This window comes from Chaetodon auriga, chromosome 9 (genome assembly GCF_051107435.1).
Source record: "Chaetodon auriga isolate fChaAug3 chromosome 9, fChaAug3.hap1, whole genome shotgun sequence".
In the NCBI taxonomy this organism is placed as follows: domain Eukaryota; kingdom Metazoa; phylum Chordata; class Actinopteri; order Chaetodontiformes; family Chaetodontidae; genus Chaetodon; species Chaetodon auriga.
Window position 1 is genome coordinate 26,905,191 of NC_135082.1, and position 22,180 is coordinate 26,927,370.

Sequence of the window (22,180 nt, forward strand, 5' to 3'; positions counted from 1 at the left end):
ACAATCTCTGTCCGCGCTTCGTTTCTAACATTCAGGCCGATTTTGTTATGACTCACTCATTCATCCAGGTGAAACAGTGATTATCACTTCAGCTCTTGTGTTATAAGCTGTGCGAACGGTTTAAAGAGGCAGGACTCGGGATGTGAAATGAAAGGCTTTGCTGCTTGAAGTGAACTGACAGTGACTTCATTCTGAGCGAGGACTGAGCTGACCCGTGGCCTTACAGTGGAGCAGCATTAGCAGCCACTTGTAGTGCAGTTTGTATTTGATTGCATCATTTCCCGCTGTGCCCGGAGAAAGAGCACGGACAGCAGTGTGATCTGGGCTATAAATAAGCTGCTGGACTGACCCATTTCATCCGACCACAGCTTCACCAGGAGTTGTTTAACCAACAAGACACAGCGAGAACTTTGTGGCCTTTTACAGTCACTTTTACTCCCAGAATTAATTCCAGTGATCATTAAATATACTATATACTATAAGTTAAGTTTCCTCTTATCTACATTAAAATCCAACATTATGCAATGATTGTCATGTCGAATGGAAGTAATTTTCACATTATACCATCTTATCTGAATCAGACACTGCAGAATTTCACATTATTCCACTTCTACTGATTTATTTAAACTCTGCTGGACTCACGTGAGTGATGTCAAATTTTCTAACTATGTCAAATATGTCAGGACAAATTTCCAGGAAGATGTCTTGGTCATTATTTATGCAGGTTTTTGTGGGGGTGCAGCCACAAAACTACCCAGTATCAGTATTTTCCTTAATTTAAATATCATAGATTCAGAATTGGGGCACGTAGCCGGAGGATTTAATTCTAGCAGTTTGAAAAAAAGATTTGCGCAAATTTAAAGAAACTGAGGAGGGATTTCGGGGGAAAGAAGAGTTAGAAGTCAAACATTCAATTAATATGACAGTAAATTATGCAGATTAAAGGATGGAAAGAAGCAGAGGGACTGAAAACAACTTATTTTAAATTCAGCTGGCAAAGACGTGCTAGTCATTCACTTTGCTGATCAGAATCCTCTTTGAACATTCGAGCCTAAACATGACTCATAAAAATGCATAAATATGTATGAATTTTTTATTCTGAGCCTAATGGGAACTTTTCCTGACATGCATGTTTTATTTTGGCTCCGGCTGAGCCAAACTTTTCCAGAGTGATGAGAAGTTCTGGACTGTGTTTATGAGGAATAATTCATTTTGGTGCTGGAACATTTTCACTTTGCAGCACTCAGACGTCCAATGAAGCAGCAGTTAGTCTGAGCCGTCAGGACTTCCTCCTCTCTGCTCAGCGCAACGTATCAATGATTGAAAACAGACAAAAGTTTAATCAGAGTGGAACAACATGAACCCTGTCTGACTTTTCCTCTTTCTTTACTCAAGCTTTTAGAATTCTGAAGGTTCAGAAAGTCTGCGGAGTGACCAAAACCAGTATCTGACCTGTGTTGACCCCCATTTGAAGACTAAAACATGTTCCACAGACGCCTGTAGGAGCACACAGAGAGATGGCCGTGGTGAAGTGAGAACCAATTATTCAGCCATTAACTGTAACTACTGATGAGTTGGCGCAGGCGAGGAGAGCATCGCCGCATTAATCTCTCATAAATTAAAATGACAGATGATACAGTCGATCGCGCTTAAATTTTCACCTTCTAAATGTAAAACCACCAACCGTGACTTTCAATATGGTAAATCGTGACGCACGCCATGATAAATAGCACCATTAGCAATTCATAAACACATAATGCAGTCAGCGCTGTCGCTTTATCAGGAAACTGCTGATCAGAATCGCAGTCCGCCGGGTGAAAATGGGAATTATGGAGCGGCCGTGATCAGAAAACGAAATAAAACGGGACAAATGGCTTGTTAGGTCTCGTCTCATGATGCGTTCACGCACTTTGAATGAAAAAGCACACACACGTCGGTGCAACTTGTATGGAAAACTGCAGAAATACACACTCTCTTGCTGCTGCAAAACCTTCCACATACACACACATGAATACCCACATATGCATACACACACACACACATGCACAAGCACACACACACACCGACCGACCTTCCAAGTAACTCGCCCTCATCAGTGAAAAACATTGGAAAACAAATCATGCAGGGCACCAAGGAGACAGAGGAAGGAGGGTGAAGGAGGATGATGTGGGTGTGTGATTGTCTGTGTGTGTGTGTGTGTGTGTGTGTGTGTGTGTGAGTGAGAGAGAGAGAGAGAGAGAGAGAGAGAGAGAGAGAGAGGAGGAGGAGGAGCAGAACAATAAATGAAGTTTGGCTGCTGTCTCCGTCCACACTGCTACCAGCCGCTCGGGTCACCCTGCCTGTCAGGTCATTGGCCAAGCTGCCTCTAGTGTCACATGACCTCCTCTTCACTCACACACATGCACACACACACACCGGAGGGGAGGCAGCGACCAATGATGGACCAGCCATGCAGCCTCTGTCTGTGTGCGGCGTTAAATGGTGACGACGCTGATGATGTCATAAATCATCACACTGATAATGACATTAAAATGATGGAGGAGACTGACGGTGGCGCTGAAAACAAGTTATTATTAAATAACATAAATAACGCTGTCATGATTTACGTCCCATGAGTGATGATGGTGATACTGACGAAGGCTAACAAGCTAAATGCTGGAAGAACATCTTGATATTTTAGCCGCTAAGCTAATTAAACAGCCTTTCTCAGGGGTGGGTGGAGGCCAAAGTGGAGCTAAAAGGGGTGTAAATATTGACCAGGTGGTCAGAAAAACAACAGGTTTGCCGGAAGTGCTCAGCTTCTCTGTAGCCCCCTCTTCACAGCATTTTTGGTAAACTTGGTAAACTTCTGCTGTGTCAAACAGCAGAACGAGCTTTGCGGCAGTGGTCAGCTAAGTCCAGATTTAACAACCAAACATTGATATTATGAGCAGAATTGTTTGTATGCACACATGAATGTGTTAACTTGTTTTTCAGTCAATTGTTTTTGGGGAAAAAAGCTGAAAACATGAACATTTTGAACATGATATTCCAATGTCTTCTTCAAAATCAAGCTCACATGCTGTTTAAACGCCTGTAATTATAATTTTGTCTTAAGTGAATAAATGGTGTCTCACGCTGTGGCCACAGCTGACAGATGAGGCCGTGCTCTCTCCCTCTTTCTCTGTCTCGGCTGTAAAATGATGGCGGTGATGCTGATGATGTTGTAATGATCATAAATCATAACTCACATAATTACATTATAACTGTCATGACTGATGATGTTGATGATGAGACTGAAACATTTCAGAGAGCTCGTCATTGATCATGAGATCATAAAACCACAGCGGACGTGACTTTGATGAATGTGACTGTGATGGTTGCACGTTAGCTTGTTTGTTGTTGCTAATGCATCTTATCGACATTGAGAAACACATGCAGAAGAATCCGCATCAGGTCCAGGTCTAAATCCAGGCTTGACACACAGGACATCACAGAGAGGGGACAGACACAGTTTGAGGGACTGAATGACGAAGCGTCTTGCACTGTATGAGGGGTTTTGACTCAGTCTGCAGCCTCGTGAGTCAGTCTGAGTCCACCGGAAAACCGACGAATGTGGTCCACGTAAACACGCCGATAGAGGCTCGCTTCAGGCCAATCAGGACCGAGATCTGCCATCGTATTCTGACACTTGTGGCCTTTCAAAGTCTGAAACTTTGACCTTTAGTCGCAGACCTCCCATTTGGGGAGTGGGTAATTTCTTAAATGCCAGTGCACAGAGACAGCATTTGTCACACCTCAGCGTTTCAGCAGTCAAGCCAGAGGTGGCAGAGACGTCACATCGCAGAGTCAGATCAGACTCGAGATGACGGCACTCCACTGAAGTCCAGACGAGGACTTAGGACAGGTCAGAGTTTAAAATACAAACACATTTCTGTCTTAATGGTCAACAGAAGAGAAAACAGACCAATCCAGCGTCAAACAACGAAGGCTGCAGGTCACACGTCAGCGATGCTGGAGGAGTCACGTCAGACAGAAGCTCACAAGAGGAAAATATAAATAGTGACTCATGAGAAACGTGTTTTTTGAGCAGAGGGATGATTCAGTTCTCGTCCTTACTTCCTGTCTGACTGCGTGTCATGGCTGCATCTTTCTCTTTCTGTCATCATCACGACAAACCGAGTCACTGAACAGCAAAACAGGGTTAAACTGCAATCGCTCACACCTTCGTCCTCCGTGTCCTCAAATCAGAGATCGTTTGATTTGACTCAGATAGAAAACTGATGCCACATAAGACATTAATTATCCTATCTACAAAGACCAATAATGACTTAATAAAGACAAATAAATAAATATTGACACTATATATACTGTGTTCAGATACATGTCATCTCTACTAGAACAGCTCCGTATTAATTAACTGTGAAGACCTTTCATCATTTTTATGACTACGGTACGTTTTGTGGAGACTCCTGTGTGGTCAGCAGACAGTTGTCCTTGTTATGGTGACAGAAGGTCACATGTCTGCTGGCCCCCGCTGCTCGAAAGGAAAAACCTAACATTTTATTATTTGTTGCCCTCACATATGACACGATCTGCTGTTTGACACCAAGAACAGAATGAAAAAACTAAGTGTGAACAGATTTTCAACTCTGTGACAAAAAGTCAAACTCTGTCCTTTTTCCATGTATGTTGGACGTATATACTGTTTATATTAGACTTGTTTTACATCATGAGTGACCAGAATTTTCACTTGACAAGCACCATTTACTGTATTAGCCTGTAGCTGATTGGACTGAATGCAGATGCAAAGCAGCACAGTTCAGTCACAACCAGAAATCCCCCAAATATCTCAAAAAATGTTAATTTTCTGATGTAAAAATTAACAAATCAGTGCTGACTTGTTTTAAAAGCAATTCGCTGTATATATGCTTACATAAGAAAAATCATATTTCTCATGAATATCCTAGCTCTGTCACCATCTTCTGAGCCAAATTTAAGGCTTTAGGCCCAGCAGGCACCACTTTGGACAACCCTCAGTTACACCTACACTCAAAATTCAACATTATATATTATCAGTGCTGAGAGAAAACATTGATCTGTGATGAATTTGATGGTTTTAAAGGTAATTTTCTCCACTGTGTCTGAGTAGAAAGCATGAGATCTCAAATCTCGGCCTTCTGTAAACGGATCCTTGTCTTCTCAGGGACTCTGCAGGACTTTCACACTGAGGCTAAAGTTACTCTGAACACTCAAACGGCTCATTCGCCTCCATCGCAGTGTTCAGTCTCCCCTCGTCTGCACAAACGCTCAGTTTAAGTTTGTACTCTTGCCATACATCACCGGAAAGCTGAGGTTCTTGTGTTTTGTTTGATGCAAACATTTCAAGATACAGTCACAGCAGCAGGTACAATCAACAACAAACAAACAAACGAACGGTTATAAAACTGAGGAAACTCACTGGTGAAGTCTCACACTGATCCATCGATCGATAACAACAAAAGTTCCGACGAATGCAGCAAAACATTAAGTCCAAAACTCTTAGAATCCACAGAAAGATGTTTTCTCCGTTGTTGCTCAGGTAAGCACACGTGCACAGGTGACATGTTGATCTCAAAATGGCCGCTAGACACTGTCCTTTTGATTGACAACTCACACGACCAATTAGGTTCTTCCATGTCTTTTCCACAGCCAACAAGAGCCAATGGGAGTCCACATGGACAGGAAGTGCCTCGTTCTCTTCTTTCATGTTAAGATTGAGCCAATTGCAGACGATTGTGCAGATGACTGGCAGTTTGTACAGCCAATGAAATTCTGACAATGAGGATGTGCTTCACCGGGTCATTTACAGCCAAATCAATGAATTCAGTGCAAATAAGGACATTACACAGGGTTTGGAAAGATAAAAAGAGTAAATGGCCTCAATATAAAGATACATAACTTAAATATAAGTACAGATTGCCTAAATATAGATTCTCTAAATAAAAATATAGATATTTTTCTCAATAAAAATAGTAAAAGGACTTTTTTGGAGAATGCCTCGACATACTGTGAGAGAAACATATGTCTGATATTAATTTTCTGAGTTTTTATTGAACGTGGACTCGTGTGAGGCGTCATGCTGTCGTCGCATTGTGTTTTCCAGCTAATAAGGCCCTGATATAGACATCTGCAGGCATCTATCTGCAAAACAATTTTCCGCTGGAAATAAAAAATCTTCTACTTCAGTGTGTGAGTGTTACATTTCAATACAGACAAAAAATATACATGTACTCCAAATGGCTTTCAATTTACTTTGGGTATGTCTGAGACAGTCGTTTTTGGCTTATTTGACAGGGATTTACAGGAAATATCTCAGTTTGAAGCACAGCGTCAGCACACCCACCGCTGCCACAGATTCTTGTCCATAGAGCAGCTCTGAAACAGCCTTTTAACTAAATTACGTTTATTAAAATCATGCAGAGTGTGATTGTGTTAACTGTGGAAATGATCTAAGGTGACTGTGACCACTAAAATTAAATCAAGCACATTTCCATGAGTAACTACCTTCTTGTGATAATTGCTTGTTTAAGCGTTTCACACTGACTGCTTTCTTGTTGACGTGCTCTCGAGGTCACACGAGTGACTGATGATAGCCGGTGAAGTCAATTGATGATGATGGTGGTCAATGGCTTATCAGAGCAGAACAGCCTCAGGTGTCCCTGGAGAATCAGTGTGGACGACCTGGAGAAACACACCATCTCTAAAGCATCGATAATCAGATAATGGACCTCTGATGGCGCCTCCCAAAACTGCAGAGCTCACACGCTCAGAGTTTATGCCGATCAATGCAAAGACATCGGGTTTTTGAGGCCCATCGCACCTCATCCAATTCTTTTCTCTGCGACAGCAAATTAGGTGGATCAGAGATTATCTCGGCACCAGTAATTCCCGCCGCGACGTGACGAATCTGAGCTTAATCCTCTTTACAACGACGACAAGTGGGAGTGTGATAGGATCAAGCTCTCGCAAAAAAACAAATTTCTGTTGTTTGGGCACAGCGCTTCCCGCCGAGATGATACAATAAAGCATAAGACCCATGAGAATTGGCTTTCAAATTAGCATTGAACAAACACACTGCTGGGCTGATGATGGTGCAATCAGATTAGTCACAGAGCGGGATTACAGCAGTGTGTCCTCGACACAAAGATAATTTCCCCCGGACGCGTAGCCTGAGACAACGCTTTGGGCTGAATTACACTGACACTGTGAAATTTAGGGGGGGTTGAGCTTCTTCTCGTGGCCTTCAGACCTTTAACTGTACCCCCCGCCTTGCTGCTGAACCCCTTGGTGACCCCTGGCCTTGCCCTCGAAGTTCCCATCAAGCACAGTGTCCTCAGCAGACTACACACTACACCTTTGATGCATTTTGAGACTGAGGAAAAGGCATCAAGAAAATTGTGTCCTTTTTTTTGTAGAACTATTGACTGTGGCTGCACTGAGCAGCTCCCCAAAGCATCTACAATCCCTGAATATACAAAGGTTAAATGGATCAATGGATGATCCACAGAGAGGGGACCGCAGCATCCAGACTCTTTGTCTTCTACCAAGGGAACTGCAGTTAAAGCACTCTGTATCCAGGAGGGCTTTTGTTCCCTGATTCGTCTCAGTTTGTGTAACCCTGCCTCCCCTTCAGTGGGACTCTAAGATGCTAACAGCGTAGTCAGACCACAGCTATCGAGGCAAATGTTGCTCACACGGGTTTTAAGCATCGGCCTCTGGTGCTGGCTAACGACGCCCCTTCCTGAGTCAAACACGATGCATCTTTTATCGAACACTTTATCATCGTCCTCTACCTGTGTTCGATCTGACTGAAGCCATGCAACATATCTCTTCTTTCACAATGCTGTTCGATCAACAGTAACACAAACAATCAATACTTCTCAAACAAGAGGTCAGTGCCTCTCTGTCTCAAACTGGAGCTGCTTCAAAGGTCAAAGTTCATTTGGATTATTGAGCCTGTTGAGGACAGAACTGAGAGCTGAGGGCTGGATAACTTACTCTTGCTGCGTCTTGGCACAGGTTGCCTGTCTGTTTAATAAGCGAGCAGGTTGAAAGTCATGTGACTTTTGTTTATAAGCCCTGGCTGCATTGTAAGTGGACAGTTTGAATCTAAACCAGCCAAACACAAGCTTTCAGTTTTTCATTCAAAATAAATAATTCAGTTTTGATTCTGGTGGCCTTGAACTTGCTTCCTCTTCTGTCACGTCTGAGCCAGTTTAACACGTCATCCAAAAAGAAAAAAGGTTAAAAGGAAAGTTACATTTGAGGAATATCCACCTCTGTTTTCTCTGCTACTCCACAAAATACATATTCATTGGGTCACAGGGCCAAACGTCTGCCAGGTGTCTGTTCCATTTGCATAAATGCTTGGCTTATAGATCAGATTGGTACTTTTAAAAGCCCACCTGCTTCAATATTATTCCAAACAGTTCACATTGTAAATATGGCTGGCTCAGTTTCCATGAATAAACCAATTAACAGCATATTCCACCTCCCACTCTGACTGACTGTGGATCAGCTCTGACGCAGAAAGAAGCTGAAGCCCCCGCAGTGAGTGTTAATGTCTGTGGACGTTTCAGGTCCCAAACAGTCCGGACCACCAACAATTACCGGACAGCGTGAGGCCTCATACGGCACGCAGAGTGAAAACGGCGTTCTGCACTGTCTTTTGTCTCTTATTTCACTGGACTTCTCACCGAAAGAGACAATCTCTCCAGCTGGGACGACCCAGGAAGTGTCTTTTCCAATAACATCTTCATAATGCTGAGTGTGTGGCTTGTCCAGGTCCAGATACGGTGCGACAGCTTCAACACCCCAGCAGCTGCCATCAACAAAGGAACAGTAGAGGGAACGAACCAGTACACCTGTTTAACAGGAGACTTTTGGACTTCGTCCTCGCAGGAAAAGCTCAGGTGTCTGTAATATTTAACACACAACACAGGTCCACTGAGCAGTGTGTGAGTGTATAAAAGGATGCTTTTAGAATATATACGACAGACTTCACTTTGTGAGAGATGATGAAGAGATAAAGTGAAAGACGTTTCTGTGCCACAGTGAGCAATTTAATTTGGGTCAAATCCAGACGTCTTAAAGGTGCATGCCACTGATTCAGACCTGCATTTGTGTAAGTATGGGCAAGCGGTCAACATCAGAGCAGCCGAGGCAGCGATATCTCGACCTTTAGACCTCATAAGGGCAGTCAGGAAGCACTTCGACAATGTTAATGAGTTCTTCACCTAACATCTAATGTTTCACAGTGGCCCTTCTTATTGTATCTTTAAATGATTTTATATATTTCATCATGTGCAATTATACAGTGTAATGAGTCCAGGGAAAACCTCCCTAATACACTTTGTACCTGCAACATAAGCACTTTTTCATATGCGCTGTTTTTGCAGTTAAACTCTCAAAAATGCTTTTCAACTTGGGTGTTATTCACAGTACTTTGATTGCTATTAAATATGTAAACACACACATTTTAATTGACTGGAATGGGGCCACTGTGGATTGAAGTGTTCCACAATCGACCGACGTAACCGCAGACATAGCGCAGAGCCGTCCAGCCTTTTCTTTTGTTGATAATCTCCCCCCTGAGCATCCCGTTCTTCTGGGTTTCCATGATCAAAGTTCGGATTTGCTTTAATTATTTCAGATCAATGCTGGCCGTGGCTACTTTGGAGACCCGTGTCCAATGCTGAGGCAGCAGAGAAGAAGAAAAAACAGCTGAGTCGTCCTGTGCCAGTGTCTAATATGCACACGGCGAGCAAAGGGAAACAGAGAGTGTGGTGTGGGCTAATGGAAGGCTCCGATCATTAGTCCTAAGTGTTCCTCATTATGTTCTTAAAGCCTCTGAAGACCTGAATCCCTAATTGATCTCATCCTGGCATTTAGTAACACTCAGGAAAGCAAAGGACTGCTCGCCTCCCTGGCACTAACAGATAGGCTGCCTGGCTCGCCCAGCAAACGCTCGCTCATCACTGCAAATGAAGGCCTGATACTCGGATGGCTGAGCTGCGTCACACAGTCCGCTGCTCCAACAACACCACAGCTTCAGATTTTCACATTCGCAGGGCAAAAATCAAACTCCCTGAGCTTCACTTCTTAAAGGCATTTTGGTCCATTCAGGAGCGATTTTACAGAAGTGTTTGCAGAGAAGATTATCAGGTAAACATTCGCTCTCTGTTTGAGGCTGCGGCAGAGGTTCACTGGGCCTCTATTTATTGTTGGCTGTGTGGTGCCGACATTTCCAACACGCTGCAAACTCAGTTCTTTGCTGTTCAGTGCAGAATGAACAAGAAGGCTCACGAGACTCTTCATGAGCACATTTTCTTCATATTCATTATAAAAATCAATGAAGACATTAAACTAAAATGTACCAAAAAGTGAAGCAGGACAAAGGGACCCTCTTCAAGGATGCGTAATGAAGAAGAGTTAAACAGTTTGGGAAACAAGCAGCATTGATACCAGGCTGAGGTCTGAGTATGGAGCACACGCTTGTTCTCCAACCAATGGTTCTAGCACATAAGATCCAGTTAGAACGCACAGTTTGACCCCTGAGTCCAGCCCTGCACTGGATGTACATTCTGTACAGAAACAGTGCAGTTCAGGGGCAGTTTCCTGGCTGATAATCCAGCCTTGTTCCTGACTCTTGTACACTTTTAGCCGGGTTTGAATTACAGTGAAAGGAGGACATGTGTCACCCGGACAGAACACAGGGCTGTTGATGGATGCAGTGTTTGTTGTTGTAGCAGCGACTGAACCTGTGACCTTCCACTTACTTAAAGCACGGAGTCCTGTTGTCATCTCTAAAGGTTAAACTATCTTTCATAACGTTCAAACCTTTCCACCATTTATTCACAGATAGTAAACTCTGTGTGAACGTTAAAACTTTGATAAAAGGTGCATAAACTCAGACACATGTGTAAGTGAGCAGGACAGTTTAGGCTGGATAAGGACCTTCTACATTATGTGAATTAATGAATGTACACCTCAAACACTGCTGCTGTGCTCTGTGAGCATTTGGGCCAGGCTGAAAATGAAACTTGAAGTCTGTATTTCCATCCCTAAACAGCAGAAATTTGCAGTTTCATTCCCAGCGGGCTGCAGATCGAGACGAATTCTCAGCATGTTTCATATTAAATTGCTCATATTTTGAACTAATGAAAACATTTAATAACATCTGCAAACATCAGAGACTGTAAATACATAATCTGTCAGGAAATAGTCTCTCCCCTGTATTCCCTTTATTACCGTCACGGTTGTGATTATGAGTTGGTCTGAATTGTTTATTGGACTTAACATTTTTTTCCAGAGTCTTTGTGTTTACATTAAATTTACTTTTTCAGAGTTTGATTATTTTCAATCAACAGGTTTTCTTTAATTCTAACATGACATTTATGAAGCTGATGAGGTCAAATATATTGTCTCTGGACTGTTTTCAGCTGAGTTTATGTCCAAAAGCATTTGTTTTATTGATGTTTGATGAAAGGAAAAGCTTCGCTCTGACATCTCGAAACTGGAGCTGATCATTTCTCTGGGCTGTCTGTGAGAAAACACTTGAACTGTAATTAGAAGAAAACTTGAAATCTTTCTGCACACTCCTCCCAAACAGCTTCTGTTGAACAACAACAACAACAAAACCAAATGTACGCATCTGCCTCCTGACCAGCTCCACTTCAATTACACAAATGTACTGCGGCTCCAAACATTTCCAGGAATTCGCCGTCGCTGTAAGTGAGTTACGGCGCTGAGAGGGCATTGATAATATACTCTGTTATTTACGGTGAAAAGCTGTCTCTGTCTGCTAATCAATAATGTATTATCATACATCACATTTTGGAAATGACCCTGCCCAGAAGTTAATTATTGTGGAGAGGGTAGCGAACTCCAGCAGAGCAGTCGATTGTTTTTCATTTGAGGACTCTGGGAATTGATCACAGAAAATAAATAAATATATAAATAAATATATATGTGTTATGATTTGTTATGATTGGAAATGTGAGTGATAAATATCGGCCTGTACCTGCAGAACAAATGAAACAGCTTGAGGGCAGGTTCATAAATAACACAGCCGCTTTAATTTGGCTGAACCAGGAGTGTACGCTTCCTGACACCGGATGATTTCTGAGAGGGGCAGCTGGCAGGAGGGCCGTGCTCGGCTCTCCATCGCTCCGTAGTGTCCTTGAGCAACACAATAAATCCCAGCCAGCCTCGGAGGGTCGACTCTGCAGCTCTGACCCCTGATTTCTTGTTTATCACGGCAAGGAAAAGACAGATTTGACCCCCGAGGGATCAGAGGAGGATTACTGAAGTTTGAATAAGTGCAACCATTAAATCAAAAAAGCTTCAAATGATTTCTGTTCGCTGAGCACAAAGTAAAACTGAAGATTATTTTCCCTGCCTGTTATCGTTTATCTGTGATTCTCAATAGCCGACACTCTGAAAGCTATGATCTATTCATCTGTAACGTAATGTGTGATGACATAAGGTAACTTTATTGATGCCACGCCGGGGAAATTATGTTGAAGACAGCAACAATAGCAAGAAAAAGAAAAGAAACAGATAATAAAGAGGAATATTTACTGTTTATACGTAAAAAGTGTATTCATACCTAAAACATTAATTATTCCATGTGATTTTGCTCATATTCACTACATATAATAATATATTGATGTCATAAATACTTTATTTATATATAATTTATTCTTATGTTGATTTCACCCGTATCTCCAAATCAGAGAGATCAACTGTTGATCACCTGTTGAGGTTAATTTGTTGGATGTGGAAAGTCGCAGTACATTTTCCTGTAGCGACATGAAACTTGGAGATTTTAGTTTAAAAGCTTTTTTTCTTTAAACATAGCTGAGTCCTGTCAGGGCTGAAGCTAATAAAAAACCTCAGGTGTGCGGCCGTACAAGGCCCACCTGTCACCTTCAGTCAAACTGGACAGGATGGAGTCGAGCCAGGTCTTTTGGTGGAGTCAAATCTCGTGTTCGTCAAGTGTCACAACTTCTTAATGACGATTCTCACATCGGTCTTTTTCTGGTCTTACGACTGCCAAGAAAACTGTCTTAAAATCCCGGATATGTGAACGCAGTGATTCTGGATAAATAACCTCCTGAACAGAGTCGAGCACACAGTTGAGGTTTTGCATTCCTTATCGAGGAACATTCGAAGTTTCATATCACAGAGGAACCGAAGAGCACGGACTGTTAAATTATCTGCTGCCCGTCTGTTATAATATAAATATTTTTTTCCTTTTTGTGATCAAAAGAGTCAAGTCTGTGCCAAGTCTTGTTTCGTGACTCAAGTCTGACTCAAGTCCAAGTCTCAAGTGTGCAGCTTTGGTACTTCGAATAACTCTGATATAATATAAAAGCAGCAACAGTGCTCCATATTCCCCCGTGAAAAAAGCACCAGAGGCTTTTTTTTTTCTCATTTTGCACTTCAAGTTTGACCTTGCACTTCACAAAAACAACCAGAACAGAGACCCGCTCGTGTTCTGTATGCTCCAAGTTCTAGGTCGAAGTTAGAATCTGGTTGCAGGAAAACTGAGACGAAGCAGCGACGTGACTGTAAATACTGATGACAGGCAACACTGAGTCACAACACTTATACAGCTAATGAATGCCACGACTAGAAATGTTACACCCAAGTGAAATATCACTCAAGGTAACATGACGTTCTATTAAGTCACAGCTCTGTTTTCCTGACTGTCTACGTGCAGCCTAACCTTTTCTTTAATGAACACACTGCCAGGACATTCAGCCTTTTCTAAGTCACTCTGTTCTCTGAAAAAGTCAGTCCTGTCCCAATTTCAGTCCTGCCGGTTCAGGATAAGGACTTTTATTTAATATCAAGACTCAACAGCGCCTGACATCCAGGGCTTCTTTACTTAAAATAATTTAAGAAAGCAGGCAAATGACCTTCTCTGAATCGCCAAATTTCAACATTAATTTATTTCAAGAACTGGTGGAGTCGGATTGAGTTACCCTGTGATGTGATGACGTGTGTGTGTGTGTGTGTGTGTGTGTGTGTGTGTGTGTGTCCTGAATGGCGCTGTGGAGCGATCCCCACGTGCAGCTGCGTTTTCAAGGCCAGCTCAAGGTTACCTTCAGGCAGCAGACAGGTAAACGGCTGCAGGCACCACTGAATATTCACCCAGTGGATGGAAATTATAGATTAAATTATCCTTATAGATCGTGCATACATTCCCACCTGAACTTGAGGGTGTTGCACATAAAGATCTGTGAAAGCAGCATCCATATTTCAGCCCAGAGGTGAAATGTTTAGATTAGGTGTTTATATGGACTGCTCGCTATTTCCACTTGAGAGAATAAACAGTTTTATTGAATATAGAAATCCATAGAGGAAAAGGTCACTCTCTGCACATTTCGGCTGGGTGAAGATGAATAGTTTGCATACTGTGAGCTGTTAGATGCTTGTGTGCATAGAAACGATCTGTGCAAGCACCCGGAAATGAGAGAGGCAATCAATCTGCGTTATCACGAGGAGGCGGAGGCGAAATCAGCGAAGCGCCTGATCAGAAAGGAAAGGGACGCCGCTTTTTTCCTGCAGAGGAGCTGAGCTCTCGAAACCCGGAGATGCTTTATACGTCGCAGTGCAGCCGTAAAAACGTGCAGAGCGTCGCCGCAAATCACCTCCAACGCCGGATTCTTCCAGAAAGAAACAGGATGTAAACAGAAGAGCCAGCACGTCTCTTTTTCCACTCCTGCACAACCACGAGACAATAAATTCAGCCCATAATTGTATCTAAATCAGTGAATTCAAATTTCCCCGGAGAGGAATTTGTGGCAAACTGTACATATGCTCCAGTTTTATCATAAACCTTTTTCCTGAAACACATATTCAGTGCAAACGCACACACACACACACACCCAGCTGAAGGCTCGAACACACACATGAACACCCATCTTGAAACATCCAGGAAAACACACACAAATGTTGCCGAGGACAGCCTCCCCCAGAGCTCCCCTGCAAACCTCAGACATTCTGCTGTTCCAACAACAACCTCCTGCCTGGTAGAACAGCAATACGGCAGAGCCAACAGCTCTTCAATGGTCTGTCAGTCACTTTGACTGACTGACTGGTATTCCCTGATGGCCATGGATTGCGCGTTAGCATTCTCTAAATGCAACGCTGACTCGCTGACTTAATCCTTTCCATCTCAGCGGTCGATAAAAGTGGACGATGTGTTGGAGGCCGGAGGAACCCGCCGTGTTCACCATGTCCAGTCTGTTCCTGTGGCTGTGTGATGAGTATTATGGTTTGTCTACTGTAGCTTTGCCTGCGTCATCCATACTGGAGTTCTGAGCTCATCGGCGATGACAGAAGCTGAATTGTTTCGTGTTTAGGCAGCTTGTTAGCCGTCGAGCTGCAGCACCTGTTTAGCTAACCATCGCTGTGTATTACTGTGTCCTAAATGACTTCCCTGTTCACTCCTTCACTGCTCCTTAAAGGTGCTGTAATTTACACATGTATCAACGACAAAGCATGCATCACTGGACCGAGAGCAAAACCTAATGCACATGCTGTGGACCAACATTTCATGAGTGAACACTGTTCACGAACTTTGATGACAAACACAATGGATTTCTTGCTGCTTCACATTAAAACCCTTCTGCCCTGAGCTTTTAATGTGAAGCAACAAGAGAAACAGGAAGTGATCGCTCTTAATTAGCAGTAATGTAACACAGCTGTCCTAATACAGAGTCAATTCAGATTAGTGAAGATCAACAGATGACTTTTTAATGCAATACCATTTAAATTGAGGATGGCAGAGTTTTGCTAAATGAGCTGGTTTGTAGTTCAGGTGAACTGAATTCTCTGAGGGCTGGTGCAGAAAGACAGATCAGACTTTTTACTTCACTTCAATCACTGATACACTGAACTGATGAACATGTCATTAATCTATATCACATGACTGTTTCAGTAAAAAACACATTAATAATCAGAAATTTCTTCAAAAACAAATGATCTTGATGGGAGAACTTTGTATAATCAAGTGTTGGTGCATAAATCTGTCTTCTGTCTTTGTGAAGATGTTGTCAGCTCATTTCTAAAAATGTCTTTTCAATCATTTGTCTTGTTTTAAGAGCTGAATGTGAGACTAAATGAGAGACCCACATCCATCACAGTGGAGTGTGAACACACACTTACAACATGACAAACCTTTACGGGTCTCTCTGTGGATGATTTACATTTTTTGCTCATATTCTCATTCAGATTTGAACATGTGTGGAGAAGCTGGAGAAGCTGTGACGGCAGAAAAATTGAAAATGAAAAAGTTTATAATACGGTTCCTCTGTTCAAAAAGTTCTAGCACTTGATTAAAAAAAACTCGAGTAAATAGAAACTGAGATGTGCAACATGGGAAATTATCTCACCTTCATTTGCACTTTCTTTCATTTGTCTTGACAAAATTCACAGATTTAACCAGAATGCAAGATTAAAGCTTTTGTTGATAGAAATTTCCTGCAGGTCCAATCTGAATGGAAATTTTCAGCTCTCCTCTCCTGCTTCTTTGATGAATAATAAGAGCGGGGACAGAGAGAGAGGGGAGAGATATGTACGAGCATTAAATGTGTACTCATCAGGTCTGGCCTCGGCCATTGACAGGCTAATCAATGTTTAGTAATAAGGCTGAATGTGGAATGAGGCGTGGGGGGTCTGGGTCGGGATGGAGGGGAAAGAGATATCAATTAAGCAGGGAACTGCAGAGTCCAGGCCTGAGAAGCTGAGACGGCAATATCCCGACTCTGGTTCATTAACTAAACAGTGTGTGCTGAATGCAAAACTCCCGCGGCCGCCCCCACCAACTCCACCGCCCATGCCAGCCGTCCCGACTGTAAACGGTCGCCTCGTTCAATGGAAATGAGGGAGTCTCTGCAGCAGGTAGAAAAACGCCTTTGATAGTTCACATAATGAAATACCTCCGAGGCCGAGCGGGGAAATAATATCCACACGTGATGCAATAAAGAGAAACGTGCAGGAAGCCTGCAGGTTGGAATGCAAAGCAGCACCCAAACACATAACAAATTACACTGGGAGATATCTGCATACAATATGCATTCACTGTCAACTGGAAGGAATGGGCAGAGAAAGGTAAACAGGCTCATTCGCAGTTTGTTTCCAAAATGGAAAACAAGCAAAAAATTTTCTTTTCAAAAATTTTTGAGCCTTTGTGACTTTTTCACTGGCCAGCCAAAGTTAAATCCACCACAGGCAGAATGACTGATCTGTGTGAGTTTCTTCATATTAACAGTGTTGAACACTAAGTACAAGTTTATGGTTCTATTTCAGTTTTTTGCTTCTTTTTTCCTCCATTACACTGACTGCACTTCTTTATTTTCTGTGTTCATTCATCTGAAATCTGTCTGCAAACCAATCTCAACCTGCATTAAAGCTTTACTGGAAATCATCCATTTACTGTCGTGCTTTCAGAAAGTTTGGGAAACTGGGGACAGATTAAAAAAAGAATGACCAAAACTGATGCAGCAGACCTCCAGATATTGTGACTGTCAGTGTGCCAGCTCCTAAAACTCCCATCATGCACTTCAATAGCATCTTTTATCAGATCCTGTCAACCTGGGAAACACGTATATCTTTCAAAGTCTCCACACTCAGTTTTAACACAGAACTTCTGTCAAAACATATGAAGCCTCAAAGCTGAGAGCCGTAATGACGTCATCAGGGTTATTTTAAACAACATCCTGGAGCAGCAGCAGCTCAGTCCATTAGGACTTGGGGGGGGGGGGCTAGCATGGACTAGTCCATTCGGACGTGGTCGGGAAGCTGGAGAGGTGCCAGTTCAGGTGGTGCGCTGCGGGGACCAATCACTGACATCTCTCAACATCGAGTGCATGGATGGCTTTCTGTGTGTGTGTGTGTGTGTGTGTGTGTGTGTGTGTGTGTAATATAGTTCTAATCAGAGGATTAATGAAGGAGTTCTTCCCATGTATCCCCCATGACTACCAAGACAATTTCATGTAAAATCAACCTGTTTCAGCATTAAAATGCTTCTGACTTGTTAATGCATCAGTAATAAGAATCCAATTATGAAACATATATCATAATATAACACTCTGAGATACTGAGATTCAGTACATCTTGATATTGAGACTGCAGGACTTTCCCTTGTTCGAGTATTTTTACTGGATTGTGTTTTTGTGAGGATCTGAATGTTTGTTTCCTGACTGCATGTTAATCATGATGCAGAAACAGACGTTAGTATGAAAATGTTGACTTTAGAAAATGATTAATTCACTTGCTGCCAGAATCCCGCGACGCTCAACAAACCCCAAACCTGCTGCTTCTATTCCTGATCCCAGGAGAGCAATTCAAAGCCTTAAAGGGCAGTGACATCTGACACTTTTTCACTCTTTATTAAATGCTTTCACCTTGTTGATGATGCATTAGGCGTCCCACAGTGGCCTGAAGCCAAACACCTCCTGAATCCAGCTCCTCCTCTACTGACCGTCTCATGTATAGAGCACACAGCACGATGCACGATGCAGAAATTGCAAATTAGGGTTTAAACCTTGGCAGAATAAATGCCGCACATCTTACAATCCAGTAGGCGGCAGTGAAGTTCAGAAGTGAAGAAACAGCCAGGTGTACAAGTACGATGACCTGATATCACAACCCACATTCACGGCTGCCAGTAAGTGACGTGTAGAGCTCAAAGTGGCTATGGAGCACAGTGGCTTCATGGGAGAACCAGCACAAGTGTAACATCACCACCACTGCAACGAGGATTATTCTCAAACTAAGATGTGGCTTTGGAAATGTAAATACAAACATATCATGCAACTAGTTCTCTTACTCGCATCTAAATGTAAAATTCTAATACTTTTGGAAATAAATCCAGACATATACAGCGGCTGCTGTTGTAGATTTCACAGAAGAATGGACTACTGGCTTCCAGAACGTGCCCATCAGCCCCCTCTGGCCATGCTGGATGTGACCAGCTGCAGCTTTAACAAGCGCCACGATCACCAATCACGGGACTCATCCACGCTTTCTGAATTTTACTATCAGCACAAAACCAACAAATCTGCTCGACAGGAGTCAATTCAGAAGCACCAACAGCCACGTTTTCATCTGTCACCAACAGAATGATGGCTGCAACGTGTTGCAGGCAACAACCCCCCTGAGCGTCCAATTGCACAGCTGTGTTGTCATATGTCCCGCCTCCTGCTGTGACATCAACACCAGGATTTGGTTGCTAGGACGTTCTGCGTGTAAGAGGGCCTTGATGAATAGGCAACTTTGGAGGCAGCAGGGATGAGTAAATGTTGCTTCCAGCAGGGAGGGGAGCTGAAGATGACCTCAACGTCGGTTTACCAGGGAGGAAAAAAGAGGAAAATATGCAAAAATATGGCCGGCTGTAGCTGCTGGCAAAAGACCGACCTCAAAATATGAGTATGTGGCAACAGAAAAACAGCACCTTTGAATGCTGAAAGTAAAGAAATCCCTATTTCTTCCCGATGCTTTTCAGAATCAGCTTGATGTGCAGGCAGTGCAGCAGCAGCAGAATGAATTGCTGTTAATCAATTAATGGATTGCTTGTAATGAAAGAAGAAATTACAGCCCAGACCTCAAACAACTGATTGTCTTATCGAACCGGTGAGAGGAACGAGACAAATGAAATGAATGAGTTCAGGAAGGAAAGGCACCAGAAGCCAGAGGCGGAGACATGACTGAAAGTATTCACAGTTTCACTGTTTTGGATGAAAAAGTCACCTTCAGCCTCTACACACACACTGACATGACCCACATCTGTCTGTGTGTGTGTGCATTTGTTATGGCTATTCGCAGCTTTAGGAGTCAGAAATCAGAGCCACATCTCAACGCCAGAACATGTGCTGCCCTGACGGTCTACTTTTCTCTCCACATGCCTGTTGACATCCTGGAGAAGCGCCTCACAAACGCACACCGCCCACTAGCGGTCGCTGTTTGCCCCCCATTCAATCCCGCCTGGATTCAATGCGACTTAATTCAACTCACTCGTACGTGCAGGCTGACGTGCACATGAGCAATAACACACACAACCCAAAGGCAACTTTCGCAAGATTTCACCCGGATTCTTCCCCCCTTTACTTCTGAAGGAGGCGCAGATTTCCACGCACGTCCCAAATGGCAGCAAAGCAATAAAAATGCTAATTTCAGTGTTATCAAACCCCATAGAAATTCCACACACATCATTATTTTCACTCATGAAGTCCATTTCATGCCTCTGCTTACCTGATAAACACTACCGTTTCCCACAAATAGATCCCCAGCGCGTTTAGTCGGCACATTTTTGCCAGTCTCATTTTGTTTGGAGGGGAGGGGGGGTGAAGGTGTTGCTGAAGGGGGGGTCACACTCTTGAGAGGATGAATTCCCCTCCAGAAAAAAATCCTTTAGTGGTGGAAAAGGAGGAGGAAGAGGAGGAGAGGGGAGGGGGGTTTATGGTTTCGGTTTATGACCTCCAAGGTGAGCCGAAAATGTTCCGCTTTTTTTGTGCGTGTTTCAGATCCCGGAGCCGCCGGTGCTGCGCCGCGGGATGCTCATGACCTCACCGGCCACGAAATCATGCTTGTGTCCGCTCTCACGCCTCCAGCGCCGCCGCCACGGAGCCGGAGAAAATCCACAAAAATCCAGCCCGAAATTGTGTTCAGGACCACGGACAGAGGCAGGCAGAGATACCGGCCAGGCTGCGGGGAGGACGCTGGTCCAGGGGGAGACGGGGGAGGGGGAGGGGGGCTCGAGAGGAGGTTAGCCGCTCACAGGCTGCCGCTAATTGACACACAATTACACCCAATTATTCTTAAGTCCAGTCTGCGCGATCCACAGCGGTTAAAGGGGAAATAAGACATATTCCTTCAGAGGCGCAAACAGAATCGCGGCTGTTTTGGTTGCAGGAAGCTGCGTCTCACTGTCTCCAGAGGTCTGGCAAACTGTGCATGTGCGTTATATTCCCTAATTCCACTCACGGCACAGACCCACACAGAGGAGAGCTTCAGTCAGATCCGCAGCTCTTCTCTCACACGCATCCCGCAGGCAGCCGGAGCGTCGCTCTGGATTCGTGCGTAGCGGCTGTTGCGGGAGTCCCGGCGCCGCCGCTGCTCAGAGAGAAAGGTCCGCAGGTAGAACAAGTCTGCCTCCTTTTCTTCTTCTCCCGCTCCTTCTTCTTCACCTCCTCCTCCTCCTGCTGCTTCTCCCTCTTCCTCTCGTAGTTGTCTCCCAGGGACGAGCAGTAGTAGTAGTAGTAGTAGTACTTGGCGCTGAAGCAGCACGGCTCACCTACTCCCATTGTCTGCTGGTGGTCAAGTTGGAGACGCACCGGCGGCCGCTGCTGCGCTCCGCATCCGCTCCCATCCGGACTCCGCTTCCGTCAGACAGAAAAAAGAAATCAATCCCCACCGGAGAAGTGACAGTGTTATAATAACGTAGAAACCTGCGTATCGGACTGATGTGGACCCTCTTCCATGGCAGGAGAGCGGCAGCTACACTGGCCCCTGCCCGGCGCGCACACACGCACACACGCGCACACACACACGGAGGTACAGTATAGACAGCACAGGCAGCCTCGGTGCGCTCCGACACTGTATTTTCTTGCTGCAGTCATTTAGCAAACTTCACAAAACGCACCTCGCAGCGGACAGACACGCCCACAGGATGCTGCCATTGGCCAGCGTGGACCTGAAGTCGGTCACTGATTGGCCGGCGGATGTGTCACTAGCTGGACACGAGCTCTGCCCCTCGCGCACAGATCCGCTGAAGGTAAAATCAGTGTAATAAGAAGTTATTGATGAGTTCAGACGGATCTTACTGATAATATTCTTAAAGCGAGATGTAACGTGTCTGTGGCGCTCAGCAGGGAGCTGAAGCTGATCTTATGATGAGGGAGAAGAATTGTTTGGATGGCACTTTGCACTGCAGGGGCAACTCAAAGCGCTTCACATGACAAAAACAAAAACAAAAAAACAAAAACAAAAAAAAAAAACAAAAAAAAAAAAAAAGAAAGAGAGAGAAAACACAACAAATGGGTTCAAGTTGTTCCTGTTCCATCATCATGCTTCATGAGGTGATGATGAGGATGATGTTTTTTCTTTTATTTTCACACACATTTTCCTGTGTTTCTGTGGTGTTCAG

The 22,180-nt window shown here is 43.8% G+C and overlaps 1 protein-coding gene across 3 annotated transcripts in view; it reads right to left on the reverse strand.

Annotated features, from left to right (window-relative positions):
* The window catches only part of glra1 (glycine receptor, alpha 1), a 99,772-nt gene extending 78,130 nt beyond the window's left edge, over positions 1 to 21,642 (reverse strand). For all 3 annotated transcript variants that reach the window (XM_076739238.1, XM_076739236.1, XM_076739240.1), the window contains exon 1: positions 20,287 to 21,642. In XM_076739238.1, coding sequence (XP_076595353.1) covers positions 20,287 to 20,357 — 71 coding nt within the window. In that variant the 5' untranslated portion in view covers positions 20,358 to 21,642. The remainder of the gene's footprint in view (positions 1 to 20,286) is intronic.
* Positions 21,643 to 22,180: the final 538 nt, after the last annotated feature.